This window comes from Bubalus kerabau, chromosome 11, assembly GCF_029407905.1.
Source record: "Bubalus kerabau isolate K-KA32 ecotype Philippines breed swamp buffalo chromosome 11, PCC_UOA_SB_1v2, whole genome shotgun sequence".
In the NCBI taxonomy this organism is placed as follows: domain Eukaryota; kingdom Metazoa; phylum Chordata; class Mammalia; order Artiodactyla; family Bovidae; genus Bubalus; species Bubalus kerabau.
Genome location: NC_073634.1, coordinates 24920002 through 24943210, shown reverse-complemented (window position 1 = coordinate 24943210; position 23209 = coordinate 24920002). Strand labels below are relative to the sequence as shown.

General features: G+C 43.4%; 1 protein-coding gene and 1 long non-coding RNA gene across 5 annotated transcripts in view; both read right to left on the bottom strand.

Annotated features, from left to right (window-relative positions):
* TMEM178A (transmembrane protein 178A) overlaps positions 1-23209 on the bottom strand; it is a 142387-nt gene that overhangs the window by 67503 nt on the left and 51675 nt on the right. For 2 of the 4 annotated variants that reach the window (XM_055539895.1, XM_055539894.1), the window contains exon 1: positions 5847-6309. The exons of the other annotated variants lie outside the window; for them this stretch is intronic. In XM_055539895.1, coding sequence (XP_055395870.1) covers positions 5847-6246 — 400 coding nt within the window. In that variant the 5' untranslated portion in view covers positions 6247-6309. Of the gene's footprint in view, positions 1-5846; positions 6310-23209 lie in introns of those variants that run through there. 4 annotated transcript variants of the gene reach the window in all.
* On the bottom strand, positions 17857-18906 carry LOC129622960 (uncharacterized). The gene is made up of 2 exons (XR_008700203.1): positions 18769-18906; positions 17857-18693 (listed from the first exon to the last, which is right to left on the bottom strand). It is a non-coding gene; the product is annotated as an uncharacterized LOC129622960 (long non-coding RNA).

The following is a 23209-nucleotide window of genomic DNA, read 5'->3' as shown; positions in this document are numbered from 1 at the left end:
GAGTGTGCTGCTGTTGCTGCTGCTAAGTCACTTCAGTCGTGTCCGACTCTGTGTGACCCCATAGACGGCAGCCCACCAGGCTCCCTTGTCCCTGGGATTCTCCAGGCGAAAACACCGGAGTGGGTTGCCATTTCCTTCTCCAAGGCATGAAAGTGAAAGTGAACAGAGTGTGCAAGCATACTCAAATGCTCAGTCGTGTTTGACTCTTTGCGACCCCTTGCACTGTAGTCGGCCAGGCTCCTCTGTCCATTGGATTATCTCAGCAAGAATACTGAAGTAGGTTGCCATTTCCTCCTCCAAGAGATTTTCCCCACCCAGGAATCAAACCCATGTCTCCTGCAGCTCCTGCCTTGGCAGGCGGATTCTTTACCACTGCATCATTTGGGAAGCCCATGAAAGTACAGTTCCTATATCTAATTTTTAAATAAAAAAATATAAATTACATAGAGTGGGGTTTAAAACAGTTTCAGAGACCACTGCCTTGAGAAATAGAGAGAGAAAAAGGAAGTCTTAATGATATCCCCAGCACCCCCAAAACTGAAGAATCCCTTTGCCAGCAGCATCTTCTGGTCCAAGAGAAGGTCCAAGAACAATGTGTAAACTAATGCGTCAGGAAGGACAAACAGTGCTCGCCTCTCAGATTTCCCAGATACATCTGCTCTTGGGAGATAATTATTCTAACACAAATGATACTTTGGTCTACAAATGAGCTGGAGAAAATCATCAATCTATTTTTGTGTCAGGTAGAACTTGGTGGGTCCTGTACAGACTATTAATTTCATGGAAAATAAGCCAACAGGGAAAACAGATAAATCATTAGCAGAGTGAGGAAGAGACCAAATAAATGCCTACCAACCCTCCTACTTTCTCTTTCTTGCAGAGAGTAAAATGACAAAGTATTTATGTCCCACTGTCTTTGATATCTCTGTTTATCTCATTAAAGGAAAAATGCTTCTGAAACCACAAGGACATATTCTATTTCAAGTTTTAAGAATTCAATCCCAAATGATTTATACAAGTGAACAATATGACTACAGAATCGTAATCTTCACATTTCTAAAATTCTATCATTCTTAACTTCATAAAAACAGAACACTACCACATTCATTTCCCTTTTGTTTATTGCAGGCAATATATATTAGGATTCAGTTTACATAAACAAGGAACATATATTTGAAAAGTAGTGTGGATTGTTTTTAATGAAAATTTTTAATTAAAATTTTTTTTCAATTAAACTTAAGGCTAGTAAGAACAGTTGGCACTTTTGATATCATTTCAATGACTAATCCCTACTCAAAATTAATTTCTCCAAAGTTCCATATAATGTATTCACAAGACTCATCAGTGTTTATTTATTAAAGTCAGTGTTTTTGGTAACTGAAAGAAGCATTATAGAATGTTTCCAACTGAGTCTCTTTCCATCTCTCCTCCTATTTTACTGTTCATCAAGTAGTTTAAACGTAAGAACTGCACTGGGAACAGAATGCCTGGGTGTCACCCGAAGGCTCCGGCTCTCCATCACTTTGCAGTGTATTTTCTGTCATTTACCTACCAGTGCTAGCAGCCTGCCCAAAGTGTTTATCCCACAGCCTAACTAAAAGTAGTTACTCTATAACCTACTAGAAAATAACTACAGTACTTGACAGAAACTCCATCGGGGCAGGTGTTTTTATCCATTTTTTTTCACTTCTGTATTTTCTATTTTTTGAAGTGAAAGTGAAAGTCACTCAGAAATGTCCGACTCTTTGCGACCCCACGGACTATACAGTCCATGGAATTCTCCAAGCCAGAATTCTGAAGTGGGTAGCCATTCCCTTCTCCAAGGGATCGTCCCAATCCAGGGATTGAACCCAGGTCTCCTGCATTGCAGACGGATTCTTTACCAGCTCAGCCACAAGGGAAGCCAAATTTTCTATACATAGAACAATACCTGACATTCAATACATGTTTACAGAGTAAATAAATTGGGTGAATGGTGGAAAAAAAGAATCTATCTTTAGGTCACCTCCTCTCATTTCCTGGGCTCTGTACACAATCCATGCCACCTGCCTTCCTGGCTTTCTTTTATACATAAAGGCTTCTTTCCAATGTGGTATTCCCAGGGGCACAAAGGGGCCTGAGGCCCTCCTCTTTAAACCCATTCTTTCAAGTTTCTACCACAAGGCTTCTTTAACTGTTCTAGCCCTCCTGCTGCTGGATGGACGATGATTAATTTGCAAACTTACCAGAATCTGTCTTTACTTTGAATAGCAAAGCTTTGTTAGCAACAAGAGTTAGCTGCAAGAAGGATCTACAAGGAACAATAAGTTAGTCAACTGACCAACTCAAATACAAAAGAATTCTCACATGTGTAGCTGAAATCTTCCTAATATTAACTGACTAAATAACAGGGTTTTGATGGGCATTTATTCCTATAATGCAGTGCAAACTTAATATCTCTACAGCATTTGTAAGTTCCCATGTTATCCCAGTGGGCAAGATAGTAAAATGTGGATTAGTCAATATAGTAAGAGGACTTGGTGCTGGAAAACCTATATTCAAATTGTGTTGGGGACTGGTCCTTCCTCAGCCTAAGAGAGTAGCATCGAGTTCTAGTCTTGGTCCTTAATGGGTTTATCAATAACTTTACCTCCACTCTGACTGAAGGTCCTGGTTGGAGGTCCAATCTAGACCTTCTAGGGTCACTCTGGGCTAAAAGTAAACTAGAATCACAATGAAAGGGTGACATTCAGAGTTTGACAATTTTCCCAAATACCTGTCCCAAAAAGACGGCTGCTTTTCTGGCTCATATGATTTCTCTAAAGTAGATGGACATTCTATAGACTTTTATGTTGCATTTCTAAGCCAGTCTCTTATAGTCCACATTGTCTGTTTATTTTCCTCTACATCTCTCAGAAATACTTGCCCTGCCTCTCATAACAGGAAATGGAAACAGTTCAAATTGTGAGAAGTTTTACATACTAAAAATTCTATACTTTCCCCTCTGCAACTTTCACCCAACTCCTGTTTGTGCTCTAAATCCACACAAAGAAAGCTGATCTCTTTTTCTCTCAAAAGTTCACTAAACAAGTCAGGTACTTCTTGTGGCCCTTCCCATCCCTCCCCTCTCTCTTATCTGAGTCTCATAAGGTAATTCAGAGAAGTAAGGACGAAACATGGGACACTAGTGGTCCAAATTGTTAAATTAGCTGTGATGTCAATTTCTAGTTATAGGGGGCTCATTTAAGAAATTCAGACACCACCACAAATGCCAGCACATACCACAAACGCCAAATTATACCACAGATGCCAAAACAAAAGTAATGTTTACCTAATAGAAGTGTCAAAAATCATCTGTTCAAACTATTCTTGGAATCACAGAATTTTAAAGCTATTCATTTCACCCATTCATTTCACAGATGATAAAACTGAGATCCAAAAGAGTTACGTAAGTAGCCCAAGGTAGATGGGGAGCAAAATTGAAAGTATCGCAGGCCCTTTCGGCCATCTCCCAAATAACAAATTATGATCCTACAATGTACTGAATGTCATTTCTCCAAACTCTTCACGTCTTAATAATGGCAGCTCGTTAACTTCCTAGGAAGCTAAATTTACATTGCTATTAGTACAACAATGACAGATTTCAGAACTAGAAAAAAAAATCCCCTAAAGGATACTGAGCCTTCTTACAAGGAACAAGAAAACTGAAGACCAAGGAGGCCTGGACTTGGAGGAAACACTGAGATTTAGTGGTACGGGCAACAAGGGAGCCCAGGTCTTCTGATGACAACCTCTTTAGTATTCCACACAAAGAATTAGCTAAACACCATCAATATTACAAAGCTGAGATCATTTTAATCTAAACTTGTGTTTATGATGAGAAAACTGTAATGCTTGAACTAGAACACAAGTTCCATCTTATGGAAGTTCTAGGGTGGACAACCATGTCAGAAAGATGTAGAAGGGAGTTCAAACAATAGGTGGGAAGTTGGACTGAATGACGTCTAAAGTCCCTTCAGCCTCTAGGATTATTGGATTCTGAACTTCCCAGGAGCTGAACAGCTCAGCTAGCCAGGGCGGATGAGGAGGTGGGGAATGTGCAATAGTCCTGAGGGGCATCCTCTCCTGCCCTTGGATTGAATGAACTCTACCCTGCTGTTTCAGGCATTATTCCATATCCAATTTACATGCAATCAAATACCCTGGGCACAGGAAGAGTGTAAGGAAATGCAGCTCTGTTGTTCATTCCCAAAGACAGACTTCACTGCTTAGCTTTCAAAACTGCCTTGCCTAAATGAGCATTCCATAACTGAGCTTCCACTTTGAGCTTTTACAGTTTGCTCATGTACTTTGCTACTATCAACATTAATTATGCAGCATCTTCATGAGGAGAAACCAGATTTGGATGTGAGGTAGGAGAGGAAAGAATAAAGCGCAGTTTCCAAAAGAAGGTTATTGTATCTGCTCCCTGCTCCCCAAAGCACTGGAGTCCTTCCACCACAGACAGATTTCAGATGGCAGTCCCCAGCTGAGCTAGCCATGGGAAGGAGGAAGTTGACATGTTTGAGAAATGAGGAATACGCCAACTAAGAAGACTCTGAGGCCAATATGTTATTAACTCCCTCCTTTTTATGTAATTCCATTCCAAACCAGAATTCAACACAAATCTGCTTCTTTGCTTTCCTGAATGGCTACTAAAAATGTAGATGTACTGATTTTATACGTCTTCTTTTTTCTTTTGCAATAATGAGTTCCAGGGAAGAACGTGGGGTGTTTTTTTTTTTTTTTTTTTTTTTTTTCCGTCTCAGAGAAAAAGAATTTATCATAAGGGTCAAGCTCTGACAGCTAGAAGAAAGCTTCAGCAATAGGACTGTCACACTGAATGAGGTTACAAAAAATAAATAAATAAATAAATTCAATGGATCCAACACCCATGGGAGCCAGGTTTCGTCTAGACTTTAGAAGAGCAAACTGATGTTCTACAACTCAGTGTCAAGTAACAAAACAGCAACAAAACAGGCTAACAAGGTATCAAAATCTGAGAGGGTGATTCTGTAGACTCTGTGTGCAAATACAAAAAGCTCTACTTTAAAACGCTTGGGCAGGTTTTCCACTCTGCTCGCCCAGAACTGAGGATGGTGTGCCCAGTCATCAGGAGGAAGGCTGCAAAACAGTCGATGTCCTAGCTGCATTCAGCTGCCTCCACCAGAGCATTACTGTCGTCTGAGGTCTAACCCAAAGGAACCCCGCACTTCAGGGTTTAGAGGAAGGTTCCTCCAGCCTCCTGAGCTCCCCATTAGCCGGTCAGACTGGCATGACCACATCAGTCCCGTCTGCTACCAACATTAAAGCAGGACAAGAATAAAGCCCTTTCCTCCTCTTCTGAGATTTGCACCACTTTTCTTCCAAAGGTATTTCTAAAAGGAAAGCACAACTTGAGGGAAGGAGCCCAGCTGGGCAAGGTCGGGTCTTTTTGAGGGTTCCCTTCCTCGCCAGCGACAATCGACACATGCATTCCAAGTCGGGCAGGTGTACAAAGAGAGCGAAGGACGAGAGAGAGGAGAAGAGGGGGAGGAAGGAGGTCGAGGAAGGAAAGGAGACAGAGGTGAAGGGCTGAAGGGACTTGAGGGAAAAGAGGGAAAGGAAGAGGATGAAGAGGAAAGAAGAGTCGGGGAAAGAAGAGCGAGAGAGAAGGGAGGGACGGGAGAAAGAAAGGGAGACGGATAAAGAAAGGAGGCGGCGGGGAAGACGAAAGAGTGTGCCGGGGACGCGGCAGGGAGGCGGCCGTGGGGACCGGAGCCCCTGGGGAGCCACGAGCTGCGCTCCGCGAGCGGGCGTCTGGGGCGCAGGGCGCGCCCGGCGCTCACCTTTCAGGATGAGGGTGTCGATGTCCCGGTCGATGCCCAGGAAGTAGCACTTCCTCCAGAGGCCCGAGTAGGTGGCAAAGAGTGGCCGGCCGCACTCGGCGTCCAGCCCGCCGAGCCCCAACAGCGAGCGCCAAGACTCGGGGTCGGCGCGCCCTGGGCCGCCCGGGAGCAGCCGGCGCCCCAGTGGGGGCGAGTCCCGCAGCGGCAGGTGCGACAGCGGCATCAGGCGGTTCTTCTGGTCCGGGGGGTCGGCGCCCGCGCGGCTGCGCTCGCAGCTCTCCTTGTGGCGCCGGGGGTCGGTCTCGTACCAGTGGTCGGTGAAGATGGCCGTGACCAGCAGCCCCAGGGAGCAGAGGCTGAGGCCGAGGCTGAGCGCCGTGACGAGCGCCCGCGGCTCCATGGCTGCTCGCCCCGCCGCCAGTGGGCCCGCACGCCGCCGCCAGACACAATGCACTTGGCCTCGGCTCGCTCCGCTCTCTCTCTCCCGCGCTCCCCCACCTGCCCCCTGCCGCCCGCGGCCTCCGGCTCCCGGCCCGGCGCGCTCCCTCCTCGGCTCCCTCCGACCGCGCGCCCGCCTCCTCCCGGGCCCGCCGCTCCGCGCCACCCCGAGCCTCGAGCACTTTCTCGCTGCCCCCAACCCCGCTTTCACCGCCGCTCCCGCAGCCCCTTCCCCTCCCTCTTGGAGCCCCCCACCCTTCTCACCCCTAGCTGTCCACACCGCCTGATCGATCAATCCTTCCGCCCTGCCCTCCCGCGACTCTTCTTCCTTTTCGAATCCCTCTCCTCGCCCTCACTTTTCCCTTGTCTCCTCCTCTCTCCCCTTCACCCAGTCCCTACTTTGCCCCTACTTTTCTTCAACTCGTCCTCCCTCTTCTTCGTCCCTGTCTCCCCGCTCTTGTCCCTTTCTGTCCCTGCCCTGGCCGCGACGCTTCTCCCCAGCTACCCACGAGCGCTCAGCCGTCCTCTCCCCTCCGACGACCTGAAAAGACATCCACCCACATCAGACTCAGTCTTGTCACTTGTCCAAGTTGATGTTGATCAGTGTCCCGTTTTGTAACCAGAAGCGAATCCCATCTGGGTCGGGCTGCACGGTGATACTTAACTCAGGAATCTCGATCTGGAGCGGGATCCGAAGACCCTTTCTCCCTCCACTGAAGAAAGCAGCCTCTCAGACCCCTGGGCGGCTCTGTCACCCTGCCATCCCCCGCTTTCCCTCTCCCTCCCCCACGGCAACCTCTCAGCACTCTGTCCGCTCCAGACCCTCTTCTGAAAGAAAAGACACCGAGTGTCTCTAGAGCGATGGACCAATGGCTAGAGATTTTTCTCCCACTCCAGCCTGCTCGAGATGGACTTCTTTTTCGTCGACCACCTCCATCTCAGGCTGGAATGACGGCCTCCTGGAATTTCTACAAGTCTATAGTGATCAATAAGCCCTTGCAATGGCACCTGGTCTGTGAGGTGATTCTTGTCCTTAAATAAAGAAAGTCCTTAGTAATAAATAAAGGGAATGATTTTTTTTTCCTCCTGTGCAACTTAGATGGGCTAGGAGGGTCAATAGCGTGGCAATACTACACACCAAAGTCAACATCTCAGCTTGCTTCTGTTTTCTAGGGCACTCAGAGGTATTAATTGAGAATAGCAGGCAGATTCACATTTTCTAAAATGAGGAAACCTTAGGACTCAGGGTCCTGAAAGAGTTAATCGCTGTGTTGTGTGGAATCTGATGATAGAGGAGCAATACCCTCCTGCCACTTAATGCCCAGGAGGCCACATCACAGACAGAAAACCATGGTGCGGGAGCCCAAGGATACCAAGTTTTGTATTCTTTTGCTATATTAATGATCAAAAGATGATGAGGCATTCATTAGATGCTAAATGTCATTACTCCACGATTTAATGGGACTTATTAATTAGTGCCCCACATCAGTTGGTATGAATATGATTTATATATTTCCTCTGAAATGACATCTGTAAAGGTGGTATAAGAATCTTTCTGGGATTTGTTTTCATTGCTGTTTGTACTCAGCATCTTCAGAGGGTATATTGCGCATGAAGACTGTGTACCTCCCTTCACAGATAGATCACTGGAGCAAATCTTTCAGTCATATTGGGCACCCCCTGCCTATTTCTGCTGACCTGACAATGTGAATTATTACTTGGATTGTCTCAGCAAGATCTATGGTGAGCTTCAGTCTAATTAAGAAAGACAAAGAATTATAATTTTAGTGTTCCTCTCACCTATAAGCTTTTCCTTAACAGGAAATGCTAAGCTCATCAAAGGAGTCTTATCTGGATTTACACGAAAAAATGATGAGACTTAGAAGCTTGCTTTTATTTATACTCTATAATATGTGTAAAATCCTCGATCTTTATGGATACACAGAAAGAATATCTTTCACTGTGAACCCACAGCTGATATCTGAAACTCACTCTAGTTGTCATATGTCCTTTTATTTTTTGAAAATGCCTCTTGAGATCAAGATATTACAAACCTTGCAAGTCCCAAGGATAGTCAAACCTTAAGCAACTCTTCACTCCCTTTACAAATCCTGATGTACTCCAACAAATAAATATTCTGCCACATTTCAGAGTCACCTGATTATCTTCACACAATAACCATGTCCCCAACTGGAGCCAACAGAAGGAAAACTCTTTCTCAGGCACTTCTGTTTAACTTAAAAGAAAATAATGTTCTGCTTTATTTTCTTAGCCAGAACCCTTTGATCATACTCTTCTCTGAAAACAGCATTATCCTTGAAGTTCATTTATGTCTATGTTTAAGACCAGTCTCAGCATATAATCCAAAGGTTACTATATGATGGATTACCCTTGACAGTATTTCATAAAAAATGTCACACATTACAAATATGGGCCAGCAGCATGTAATGAGAGCCCTGCTTCTGCTGGTGCAGCATTAACAGCATCAGCGGGGATGTGACATATGATGTGAACACAGGTTTTGCTACAGTAACTGAGCATCGCTCCATCTATGTTCTCAAAATTTCTCTTTTGGATATTTCCAACAATGAACTGTCATCCACTCTGCTGGGGGAGTGGGAAATACAAAGATGAATCGATGGTTCCCATCTTCTGGATGCTCCCAGACTAGTAGTGAGAGAGACAGAGCTTTTTCTATGCCCTGTAGTATAGAAATCAGAACAAAGTGTGTGGTAATGTGGCCAATGAAAAGACTAACTGCCTGGGGGAGTCAGGAAGGTTACTTAGAGGTAGTAACTTCTGAGTAAGTTCTCAAAGGATGTGTTAAACTTTGCCAGGAGGACTAGATAAAAGATTGGCATTGTGGCCACAATATAATTCTGATTTATATATCTGCCTGACAGATTTGGAGGCTTCCATATTTGAGGCCACTGTAAAAGAAGAATATTTTTCTACATCTTTAAATCATAACGTTGACATCTTCTAATTCCTGAATACAAGCTAAGTAGTTGCAGACCAGGAAAAGCCTACCCTACCCAGAAGCCTAAGCCAGAATACAGCTGATTCAGGAGAGCATTTAGCCTGGCAGGGAGTCAAAATGATGGGAGATCAAATATCCATCCGGAACACCAAGGCATGTCTTGGCTGTGGCAGTGCTGTGCCCACAGTGCTTTCAAACTTAGCTTGTTCTTCACTTGTCTTAAATTTCCCTCTTCCATCTCCAGATTTGACATTACCAGTACCTCCCTTGGAGAGTAACAGTACCCTAAAGTGACAGGGACAGAGCTAGAGAATTTCCACCTGGGCATCTCACTGTGTTGTGGAACTCAGTACGTTCAAAGGTCAGTTCTTATATTTCCCCTATGGCTCAACTGCCCCTCCTCACTTATCCCTCTTTCTGGTGTTGACAAATCAGTAGATATTTTAGAATTTTCTATCATACTCACGAAGTGGTAGGGATTCTTCCTTTGAAATATCTTTCTAGCCAATCTCTTCTCTACATTTCTACCTCTTGCTATCACTATGCCTCTATCATTCACATCTGGATTATTATTCCAGCTCCCTCCTTGGCTCCCATAATTCCAGGACATCTGGGTTCGTGGGCAGCTCTTCCTGAAGTTATCCTGGACATTGTTGCCCAATGCATCTTCCTCCAGTGTTGTCTTCGTGACTTTCATCCTTCAGTGTCCAACTCTCCTTTCTAAGTTAAAAAGAAATATCCTTTATCTTACTCTAGAGCCTTCTTTGTTACTGTCAATATTCCCATAGCATTTAAATATACCAACTGATGTGTTGGCTATCTTTAAATATTTAGAAAACAAAACACTTTTGCCTTCTCACACTTATCATAATATCTAGGTGCTTTATGACATTCATTGCATTTCTCTATATAGTCAGGAAGTTCTTAAATTTTCTTACAAAAATGTACACACACACACACACACACAGAGGGAGAGAGAGAGACCCAATCATCACAGAGCTATGGCAATGATTTATTGACATACCCATGCTAAGTTAACCATGCTATAACCATGAATATTCTAAAAGGCCCTTTTGCCCCAGTGCTGAGACCAAAAGTAATATCTTTCCTCATTTCAAATGTTTCGATTCCACAGATTTTAAAATGTGAAGTTTAACCAAAATCACACACTGGCTTTCATAAAGAGTAGGGGTTTATTCTTGGTACTATCAGACATTTTTCCAGCATTTAATGTAAAGATAGACTCAATATGTTGTTGACCTACAATATGTCATTTCTGTAAATAATTGAGGTATCTTACATTAATGTCATCATTCTAAACTGTTCCCCTGTAACAATTTTATTTTAATTCAACATTTATTGAGCACCCCCAATGTAAGTTATTTTGCTGGGTTGTACTGGATGATGCTGAAATGATGAAAAGCATGGCCTGTGCCCTCAGGGAGCTTTAGGTTAGCGGAGGAGGAGGAAGAGAGAAACGCAAGAGGCTATAAAGAGAGATGCTTGGACTGAGTGCTATCATGAAGGTGCAAACAATATTCAACACAGACAGATAGGGAAATCTGGCACAGACAGATCCATTTTCAGTGGGAAGAACATGGTTAAGCCAAGTGGAATACAGGCTATCTCAGAGAGGCCTTGGAGGAAACAGGGTATTTTCTGTATATGTGTCAGTTGAGTCCAGGGCAAAGCCAAAAGTAAATTTTAGAATTAGCACCTACTATGGTGCTCCTCTCTACCTACCCCACACATGTGGCAATTCATCTTGCCATTTTATCACTAACTGGAAGCCTGGAACCAGAAAATACCACAAAGCCCCAAAATAGATGGTGCCTGATAAATTTCTCATTTCACTGACACACCACGGAATGTCACCATTCTTTTTCACATTCCTGGATTAAGCTGTTTCCTTTTTAAAGCCTTTAAGCACATATGGTGGGGAAGAAAAAAAAAAAAAAACCACGTTCAAAGAAACCCATAACCATGTTAAGTCCCACTCAGAGTGTGATGTTTTAGCAGATGGTGGCTCATTAATTGCCATACCTAACTGTATTCCCTGCCTTATCTGTGTGTATGGATACTGGGTTTCTAAGTTGCGGGCTAGTTCAGCTCACTCAGGCCGTATCTGACAACCAAGGCAGAGATACCTAGTCTCTCTGATCACAGCAGCTAGAGATGCTGTCCAGGTGAACAAAAAAAGCTAGTGTCTCCAGGTGTCTCTCCTTTTTACCTCGAATCTCTTCTCTGAGTTTTACCCTCCCAAAGGCACCAGGATTCGGGAAACACACAAGCACTAGACTCAGACCACCTAGAAATTCCGGACCCACTGCTTCTTACCCACTCATCCTTAGCCAGTTACCTAACCTCGCCGAGCCACACAAATTCTGAAAAACAGGGATATCAGCATCTACCTCTCAGAATTAATGAGTCATCGTTAACACATGCTAAATATGTTTCCTCCCACTCCTCCCTGAAACATGCTTCAGAAAACCCATAGCCTAATCATACTAAGCCCATATCGCTTAAATGTCATAAATACTAATAGCTAAACAAGTTATTAATGACATACTTTTTTTCATGTTATTATTCATCTTATTCTTGTAGGAGAGGCAATCTATCCATACTCTTCTCACTTGTTCAGTTAACATGTAGTGAGAACCTGTGGGTCAGGGAGAGAGTGTTCCAAGGAGAGGGAACTGCCAGTGCAAAGGTCCTGAGGCATAAAAGGGCTTCATATCACTGAGGAACTGGAAAGACAGACCTGTAGCTAAAGAGCAGTGAATGAGGCAATGAGAGCTATGAGATTCAGTTGCAAAGTTAGTCAACTGCCAGTTCATGCATAGCCTTGAAGGGCATTCTACAGAGTTTGGTCTTCAGTCAAAAGAAAATCTTTGGAGAGTTTCAAGGAGGGGAGGGGCCCAAATTGATTTATATTTTATTTTAATTGTATTTATTATTATTTTTAAATTGGTGGCCCATGGGCAATATTGGACCTATAGGTATATGTAATTAGTCCTTTTCTTCTTTCTTTAAAAAAAAAAAAATTAGTAAATTCATTGGTTTGGCTGTGCCGGGTCTTAGCTTTGGCAGAAGGGATCTTCGGTTGTGGCACACAGGATCAGTTCCCTGACCAGGGATCAAACCCTGGCCCCCTGCTTTGGGAGCGTGGAGCCTTAGCTATTATGCCACCAGGGAACTCCCTGATTCCTACTGTAAACATCATTAAGTGGGAAATGAATTGGGGCTGGGGATGGCAAGTATGAAAGCAGGCAAACCAGGGAAAGTGGGCTATTGCAATAGTTCAGACAAGGGATGTTAGTACTTAGACTAAAGACACAGCAGCGGAGGAAGAAAAGTGGGTCAAGGTTGAACTCACAGAATTACTGGGAGTCTAGAAGAAGAAAAGGTGAAATCAAGAACCAGGCTGACACTTCTGGTTTGAGTGTTTGCATGGTGGTATCATGTATTGAGGTGTCTGATGTTCTTGAGAAGGAAATAAAGAATTCTATTTGGGGCATGTTAGCCTTTGACTGTGTATGCACTAAGTCGCTTCAGTTGTGTCTGACTCTTTGCAACCCCATGAACTGTAGCCTGCCAGGTTCCTCTGTCCATGGGATTTTCCAAGCAAGAATATTGAAGTGGGTTGCCATTTCCAAACTGTGGGAAATTCTTGAAGAGATGGGAATACCATACCACATTACCTGCCTCCTGAGAAACCTGTATGCAGGTCAACTAGCAACAGTTAGAGCCAGACATGGAACAGTGGACTGGTTCAAAATTGGGAAAATAGTACATCAAGGCTGTATATTGTCACCCTGATTATTTAACTTCTATGCAGAGTCAGTCAGTCAGTTCAGTCACTCAGTCGTGTCCAACTCTTTGCAACCCCACGAATCACAGCACGCCAGGCCTCCCTGTCCATCACCAGCTCCTGGAGTTTATCCAAACTCATGTCCATCAAGTTGGTGATGCCATCCAGCCATCTCATCCTCTGTCGTCCCCTTCTCCTCCTGCCCCCAATCCCTCCCAGCATCAGAGTCCTTTCCAATGAGTCAATTCTTCGCATAAGGAGGCCAAAGTACTGGAGTTTCAGCTTTAGCATCAGTCCTTCCAATGAACACCCAGGACTGATCTCCTTTAGGATGGACTAGTTGGATCTCCTTGCAGTCCAAGGGACTCTCAAGAGTCTTCTCCAACACCACAGTTCAAAAGCATCAATTCTTCAGCACTCAGCTTTCTTCACAGTCCAACTCTCACATCCATACATGACCACTGGAAAAACCATAGCCTTGACTAGACAGATCTTTGTTGAAAAAGTAATGTCTCTGCTTTTGAATATGCTATCTAGGTTGGTCATAATTTTCCTTCCAAGGAGTAAGCGTCTTTTAATTTCATGGCTGCACTCACCATCCACAGTGATTTTGGAGCCCAAAAAAAAAACAAAGTCTGACACTGTTTCCACTGTTTCCCCATCTATTTCCCATGAAGTGATGGGACCGGATACCATGATCTTCGTTTTCTGAATGTTGAGCTTTAAGCCAACTTTTTCACTCTCCTCTTTCACTTTCTTCAAGAGGCTTTTTAGTTCCTTTTCACTTTCTGCCATAAGGGTGGTGTCATCTGCATATCTGAGGTTACTGATATTTCTCCCTGCAATCTTGAATCCAGCTTGTCTTCTTCCAGCCCAGCGTTTCTCATGATGTACTCTGCATAGAAGTTAAATAAGCAGGGTGACAATATACAGCCTTGACATACTCCTTTTCCTATTTGGAACCAGTCTGTTTTTCCATGTCCAGTTCTAACTGGTGCTTTCTGACCTGCATATAGGTTTCTCAAGAGACAGGTCAGGTGGTCTGATATTCCCATCTCTTTCAGAGTTTCCCACAGTTTATTGTGATCCACACAGTCAAAGGCTTTGGCATAGTCAATAAAGCAGAAATCAATGTATTTCTGGAACTCTCTTGCTTTTATGATGATCCAGCGATGTTGAAAATTTGATCTCTGGTTCCTCTGCCTTTTCTAAAACCAGCTTGAACATCTGGAGGTTCACGGTTCACATACTGCTGAAGCCTGGGTTGGAGAATTTTGAGCATTACTTTACTAGCGTGTGAGATGAGTGCAACTGTGTGGTATTCTGAGCATTCTTGGGCATTGCCTTTCTTTGGGATTGGAATGAAAACTGACCTTTTCCAGTCCTGTGGCCACTGCTGAGTTTTCCAGATTTGCTGGCATATTGAGTGCAGCACTTTCACAGCATCATCTTTCAGGATTTGAAATAGCTCCACTGGAATTCCATCACCTCCACTAGCTTTGTTCGTAGTGATGCTTCCTAAGACCCACTTGACTTCACATTCCAGGATGTCTGGCTCTAGGTGAGTAATCACACCATCATGATTATCTGGGTCATGAAGATCTTTTTTGTACAGTTCTTCTGTGTATTCTTGCCACCTTTTCGTAATACCTTCTGCTTCTGTTAGGTCCATACAATTTCTGTCCTTTATTGAGCCTATCTTTGCATGAAATGTTCCCTTGGTATCTCTAATTTTCTTGAAGAGATCTCTAGTCTTTCTCATCCTGTTGTTTTCCTCTATTTCTTTGCATTGATCACTGAGGAAGGCTTTCTTATCTCTCCTTGCTATTCTTTGGAACTCTGCATTCAGATGCTTATATCTTTCCTTTTCTCCTTTGCTTTTCACTTCTTTTCTTTTCACAGCTATTTGTAAGGCCTCCCCAGACAGCCATTTTGCTTTTTTTGCATTTCTTTTCCATGGAGATGGTCTTGATCCCTGTCTCCTGTACAATGTCACGAACCTCATTCCATAGTTCATCAGGCACTTTGTCTATTGGATCTACTCCCTTAAATCTATTTCTCACTTCTACTGTATAATCATAAGGGATTTGATTTAGGTCATACCTGAATGGTCTAGTGGTTTTCCCTGCTTTCTTCAATTTAAGTCTGAATTTGGCAATAAGGAGCTCATGGTCTGAGCCACAGTCAGCTCCCGGTCTTGTTTTTGCTGACTGTATAGAGCTTCTCCATCTTTGGCTGCAAAGAATATAATCAATCTGATTTCGTGTTGACCATCTGGTGATGTCCATGTGTAGAGTCTTCTCCTGTGTTGTTGGAAGAGGATGTTTGCTATGATCAGTGTGTTCTCCTGGCAAAACTCTATTAGCGTTTGCCCTGCTTCATTCCGTATTCCAAGGCCAAATTTGCCTGTTAGTCCTGGTGTTTCTTAACTTCTTACTTTTGCATTCCAGTCCCCTATAATGAAAAGGACATCTTTTTCGGGTGTGAGTTCTAAAAGGTCTTGGAGGTTTTCATAGAACCATTCAACTTCAGCTTCTTCAGTGTTACTGGTTGGGGCATAGGCTTGGATTACTGTGATATTGAATGGTTTGCCTTGGAAACAGAAATCATTCTGTCGTTTTTGAGATTGCATCCAAGTACTGCATTTCGGACTCTTTTGTTGACCATGATGGCTACTCCATTTCTTCTAAGGGATTCCTGCCCACAGTAGTAGATATAATGGTCATCTGAGTTAAATTCACCCATTCCAGTCCATGTTAGTTTGCTGATTCCTAAAATGTCGACGTTCACTCTTGCCATCTCCTGTTTGACCACTTCCAATTTGCCTTGATTCATGGACCTAACATTCCAGGTTCCTATGCAATATTGCTCTTTACAGCATCAGCCCTTGCTTCTATCACCAGTCACATCCACAACTGGATATTGTTTTTGCTTTGGTTCCATCCCTTCATTCTTTCTGGAGTTATTTCTCCACTGATCTCCAGTAGCATATTGGGCACTTACCAACCTGGGGAGTTCCTCTTTCAGTATCCTATCATTTTGCCTTTCCTATGCAGAGTACATCATGCAAAATGCTGGGCTGAATGAAGCACAAGCTGGCATCAAGATAGCTGGGAGAAATATCAATAACCTCAGATATGCAGATGATACCATGCTTATGGCAGAAAGTGAAGAGCTAAAGAGCCTCTTGAGGAAGATGAAAGAGGAGAGTGAAAAAGCTGGCTTAAAACTCAACATTCAAAAAACTAAGATCATGGTATCTGGTCCCACCACTTCATGACAACTAGGTGGGGGGAAAATGTGAACTGTGACAGATTTTATTTTCTTGGGCTCCAAAATCACTGCAGATGGTGACTACAGCCATGAAATGAAAAGACACATGCTCCCTTGTAACAAAAGCTATGACAAACCTAGACAGTGTATTAAAAAGCAGAGAGATCACTTTGCTGACAAAGGTCCGTATAGTCAAGGCTATGGTTCTTCCCGTAGTCATGTATGGATGCGAGAGTTGGACCATAAACAAGGTTGAGTGCTGAAGAACTGATGCTTTTGAATTGTGGTGTTGGAGAAGACTCTGGAGAGTCTCTTGGAGAGGAAAGAGATAAAACCAGTCAATCCTAAAGGAAATCAATCATGAATATTCATTGGAAGGTCCAATGCTGAAGCTCCAATAATTTGACCACCCGATACAAAATGCCGACTCACTGGAAAAGACCCTGATGGTGGCAAAGATTGAGGGCAGGAGGAGAAGGGGGCAACAGAGGAGGAGACGGTTGGATGGCATCATTGACATCAATGGACATGAATTTGTGCAAACTCTGGGAGATAGTGAAGGACAGGAAAGTCTGGTGTGCTGCAGTCCTTGGGGTCGCCAAGAGTTGGACATGACTGAGCAATTGAATAATGACAAAAGTTTGAGATGCCATTTAGAAATCTCAGTTGGATGCATGAATCTGAGAGTCAAGGAAGGAAGTTTTGATTGTAGAGATGTCAGCAGATAGGTGTTAAATGCATGTTGATATTTAAGTTCACATAACTAGGTGAGATTGCTTAGGAGAGAGTGTAGCTAGGAAAACTAGGAGGTTCTGGTCAAGACTCTAAGACTCTCAAGCATTGAAAGCTCCACAGGGAGAGGAAGAGCCACAGAAGAGACCACGAAGAAAGGTAGGAAGGAAACCAATAAAATGCGTGTCCCCAAAGCCAAGCCGGGAGAGTCTAGTGATATGCTTTGATGACATAGCAACAAGACATATGGAGTCCAGGGTGTGAGGTCAGAGGGGCTTGGGTTCAAATTCTATGTGATTGTTTTGTGGTGGTGGTGGTTTAGTCGCTACGTTGTGTCAGACTCTTGCGACCCCATGGACTGTAGCCTGCAAAGCTCCTCTGTTTTGTGGGGAGCAGGATTTACTTAGCATCTCCAAGCCTTTGTTTCCTCATCTGTAAAATGGGGATCAGAGTAATAATATCCTTCTTAGAGCTGCTATGAGAACCAAACACATAATGAAAATGAAGCATTAGCATCACAGAGAATGAGAAGGCTGGCCTGTAATAACTGCACCATGTGCATGGCAGCAGTTATGGCTTGTTATTCATCATCTCCAACACAGGTATCCTGTGGCTGCTCACACCTGCAGGCCACTGTCTCCACGGGGTACAGAACACTATTCTCCCAAGGACTGTACCCAGTGAAAAGCCTGGAGTTTACCATACAGCACCAGCAAACATAAATCATCTATAGTATTGGTGGAATGATGGGCATTCAAAAGTATGAGAAAGCATGATGCTCTTTCAATAGGTTATTTTATTATGAACCAATGAAAGAAGTTTAATGGTATTTTGTAAATAGCCAAAATAAGCTGCCAGAGTATGATAAGGTATCTCCAACCCTCAAGGTCTCTAAAATGGACTAGATAGAAAGGCCTCTGTAGAAAATGACTGCCCATTTTTATGGATACAAATCACATCAGAGGAACAGAGGGAGAACCTGGGTGTCCCGTCCCCATGCAAGGAGCTGGGGAAACCCAGAGAGGACAGGGGAACATAAGCCACATATAAATAGCATCTGGACGAGAGGAGAAAAAGAGACAGCCTCCTCTAAGAAGAGCAGGCAGAAAAAGGCAAAGACTCAGAAATGACCCAAGACCCAGCCAAGATGCAGCTCCCAGAAGGCAGAAGGCAGCTCTCCACAAGTGATGAGAAATCTAAACTTTGCACACACGACCAAAGTTGACATCCCAGACTCACAGGCTCAAGACCAGGGCACAACAATTGAGTCAAACGTCCCTGAACATGGTGAATTCAACACAGAGGCATTTGCCCTCCTCCCCTCAGAGAGCAATGTTACCACCCTGGATACTCTGTTTTTTTCCTTCAATCCTTGACTTGGATAAGCCTCTTGAAAAATTATTTGACTCCAGGTAATCATTAGCCAGTACATGAATAGCTATAATGAAGCAGATATTCTGAAGAAGACATAACAATGTATCGTGTTCTTTACAGCTCTTGGCAGTGTAATCATCAGATGTGCACAGTGCTTGGAGAACCATCCCGTTCTTTTGGAAGGAGTCACCAGTTTGGCAGGACTTGGCACACATCTCTGCGCAGCTACACCTGAGCCCCTGTAATAAATGGGTGTGTGTGGATGCTCGGTTATGTCCAATTCTTTGAGACCCCGTGGACTGTAGCCCACTAACCTCCTCTGTTGATGGGATTTTCCAGACAAGAATACTGTGTGGGTTGTCATTTCCTCCTTCAGGGGATCTTCCCGATCTCCTGGGTCTCCTGCATTGGCACGTGGATTCGTTACCACTGAGCCACCTACCACATGGCGCTGATGGTCACTCAAGTGGAGAAGCAGATGAAAGCCTGAGGACAAATGACCATTTCACCTCTGACTATCGGTATGGAGAGACAGGACCTTGTCAGGGTCAGATTTATGAGGCTGATTGAAAAAAGAAAAAAAGAGAGAGAGAGAGAGAAAAGGCACCAATGGTCAAAAAGGAGTCCAAGTAGGTGGCTTTGATGTATGAGCTCCATCTGCCTAATTTATTTGGTGTCTGCGATCTGCATGTGATCAAGAGCCTTGAACAAGTGGCAGGTCATGGAGGGGGCAGATGGTGGGGGAGATGTTGCTCAGTGTTTCCCAGCCAGGCCACCATGTGCCCTTATGAGCCCCACTGAAACAAAAACACAACAGATTCTTCTCTCCAAAGAATCTTGGAATTTAGCCAAAAGAAATACCTGAAGTTTTAAACAGTGAGGTTTGATCCCTGCTTCAGGACTTGCTGAATATTTAGGGAAATTCTTTCATTTCTCAATTTCCTTTTCTGAAAGCTACCTGTTTTTTTTGGTCCTGAATAGTATGGACATAGTTTGAATTACTTGCTTTTTCCATCCTCACTCAGCAGTTCAGCCTTTTCCATATCAACCACTTTTGCAAAGAATCCCAGGTTCTTTGTGTCAATAAAATGAGAACTGAAAATGGCTCTCAGGGCAGCATTGTTAACTGGGTTTGTAGAACACTCTTTTAAATGTTATATTTGGTAGCAATGACAGCAAACTACATATAGCATCCTGAAAAGAGAAGGTCAACCCAGAATAGAGCCAGGATCAGAATTAAGGTTGTCTGGGATTCCTGGGAGCTGAAAGGAGATTTGGAGAAGAGTAGCATAGGAAGTACTCTCGAGACAAAGGAAAAAGAGGTGACAATAGCTAATAGTTAAGCACAGCACAGCGTGATCAGGAGATGTTCGCTACATGCCATCATTCTATAAATCTGTAGGTAAAAATTTCACAAAATAAGCAATATATCAAGCGTTAGGCACAGTCCAGAGTGGGTGGGAACAATTATCCCCCAGCCTAGTTCAGTATGGGTTTGGGTATTTAAAATTTTGGATGGCTGATGCTTAGGAGAATGGCCATTTTGACAGTTCCCCTTATCTTCTTGCCTACTATTTCCCATCTATGGTCATGGAGCTTTTATGGCTTTATAGATTATACATACATTATGATATGCATCTGACATGTGTTGATCACCTTCTATTTGCCAGGCATTGTTCTAAGCGCTTTATTATATATATATTGTTTTTACTTAACCTTGTAACAATCATTATCATCATTATCCTTATTTTACAAATAAGGAAATTGAATCACAGAAAGGGTAAATAACTTGCCCAAGACTATACCCTCAGTAAGTGGCAGAGCCTGGACTGAAGCCTGCATGCTATGACTTCAGGACCTTCACTCTTACCTGTTATTTGTGTCATTATAGAGAGATGACTTGGAGAAGGAAATGGCAACCCACTCCAGTATTGTTGCCTGGAGAATCCTGTGGATAGAGGAGCCTGGTGGGCTGCTGTCCATAGGGTCGCACAGAGTTGGACACGACTGAAGTGACTTAGCATGCATGCATGCATTGGAGAAGAAAATGGAAACCCACTCCAGTATTCTTGCCTGGAGAATCCCAGGGACAGAGGGGCCTGGTGGGCTGCCATCTATGGGGTCGCACAGAGTCGGGCATGACTGAAGCGACTTAGCAGCAGCAGAGAGATGGCAATGTTTTAAACTGGGTAATAATAGTAGAACGATGATAAGTGGTTGGATTCCAGATCAATATTGAAAGCAGTACCAAAAGGATTTGCTAGTGCATACAATGAGAGAGTAAGAAAGGGACTGGGTGGAGTTATCAGCAATGGACACAGGGAGGCTATGGAAAGTGTAGGTTGAAGCAATAACAGTCTCGGTAGCTGGATTTGGGATGCACTGAGATACCTATTAGGTCTAAGTGGAGATGCTGAGTGAGCAATTGGATTGCACACATCTAAGGCTCAGGGAAGAGGTTCAGGTAAAGATATAAATTTGGAGGCTAACAGAATCCACTTATAGATGTTACTTTAAACCATGAGATGAGATGAGACAAGAGGGGCAAGGACTGAGACATAGAAAACTGTTACAAGTTGAGGTCTAGGAGATGAGAAAGTGAAGTCGTTCAGTCGTATCCAACTCTTTGCGACCCCATGGACTGTAGCCTATTGTGCTCCTCCATCCATGGGATTTTCCAGGCAAGAGTACTGGAGTGGGTTGCCATTTCCTTCTCCAGAGGATCTTCCCGACCCAGGAGTCAAACCCAGGTCTTCTGCATTGTAGGCAGATGCTTTACCATCTGAGCCATCAGGAAAGTCCAGGAGATGAGTAGGAACCAGCAAAAAGACTGGAGAGGCATGGCCAGAGAGAAGTCTGGGAAGCCAAGTGAAAACAGTGTTTCAAATAGAAGAAAGTCATCAAGGTTGAAACGTTTCTGATTGGTCTAGCAAGATGAGAAATAAGAATTGAACATTGGATTTAAGAAAAAGAGGAGGTCTTTGGTGACCTTACTAACAGCATTTTCAGCAGACCATTGGGGATGCAAGCTCGTCTGGAATGCGTTCAAGACAGAACAGTAAGAGAGAAGTTAGAGCAGTGCAGACTGGCTACTTTTTCAAGGAGTTTTGCTGTAAAAGGAATGAGAAAGAAATGAATAGAGGCAGAAGTGGGATTAAGAGAGGGTTTGTTAGATTTTTTGAAAATGAGAAGATAACAGCATGCTATGTACTGATGGAAATTATCCAGGAGGGATGGAGAAATTGATACAGAAAAGAGAAGCAGAAATGCTGAAGTGGAATCTGGTAGATAAGTGGACAGGCTGACTTAGGTAGATACCTGCAGAGTTCATCCATAGTAACAGTGGAAAGAATTTAGGACATGGTAACAGTTGCAGAAAGACAGGTGAGTGGTTGACTGTGCCTTATGGAAGTTCTCTGCTGATTTGCAGTGTGCTCTACAAATGTGAATGTGTTCAGAGGAAGAAAAAAGTCTTTAAAACAGAGATGGCCAGAGAAGTATTGATGGGGAAATTGAGACTTGAGCTTTGAAAGGTCTATGAGAGTAAACTAGTGGAGAAAGAGATTGAATTTCAGGAATGGAAAACCATGTGAACCCAGAAACAGTAATGAACAAGTTATGTTTATGGGAGAGTGAACAGCCTGGTCCTCCTAGAATTTTTGTAATGAAAAGTTTAAGATAAATATGGAAATACCGATTAGATTGAGAGAGTAGAGGGTTCAAACAGCACTAAGATCTTAGGCAATGAAGAAAAGAAGAATGACATGATGGAAGAAGAGAGATTAAGAACTGCTTTAGCAGTGGTGGTGAAGAAAGTGCCGAGAAGGACTTCAGATCACCCAGGCATGTGTGATAAGAATCAGGAGGGCAGTACTGGAAGCAAAGGAAAAGATGCCAGAAGTACTAGGAATAAAAATAGTGAATAAGTTAACCAGAGGGGATTAAAAGAGTCAGACGCCAATGCTGGAGATTCAAGCCAAGATGACTAGGACCATGATGGATTTGTTGACTAAAATAAATAAACAACCTTTATATAAGTAAGTAGGTATATAAATCAGGAGGGAGAACAGATTTGGAGATTTAAGCTCTGGACTTTTGGATATGAGAGGACAGAGGGATACCTGTATAGAAATGTCCACCAGATAGTCAGAAAAGCAGATTTGGCAGGTATCTACGTAGATGCAAACATGTTGAGAAGCCCATGATTAACTGGGGTAGAAGAGCAGAGGTGGTGTCTGAAGGTAGACCTTGGAGGAGGACAAGGAACCAGGGCCTAGCGGCATGCTGTGAGTGAGTCAGGAGAGCCACGCAAGCCAAGGGCGGGGAGTTTCAAGAAGGGCCTGGTCAAGGGTGTTGAGAACCATGGGAATATCTAGCAGCAGACAGAAGAGTAAGAAAGGGTCTCAGTGACATAATACCTGGGACCTTTGGCAAGTGATCATCAATAGAGGAGTTAAGGCAGGAATCAAACTTCTGGGGTCTGAGGGATGGATAGAAGATGAGTGAAAACACAGTAACACATGTTGATGAATTGTCAGAGAACTTTGGCAGTCAACTGTAGAAGAAATCATTCCATAGCTAGAGAGGTCAAGAAGATTAAAGATTTTGAAGGCAGAGAAAGCTCCTGGATGTTCAAAGGAGAGACATGGAGAGGAGAAATGAAAGTTATCCCCCAAACTGAAACTAAAGTAATAATTTGCATAAAGAAAAATTATTATGGAATTAATATTATTATTGCTTGCCAATAATAAAATT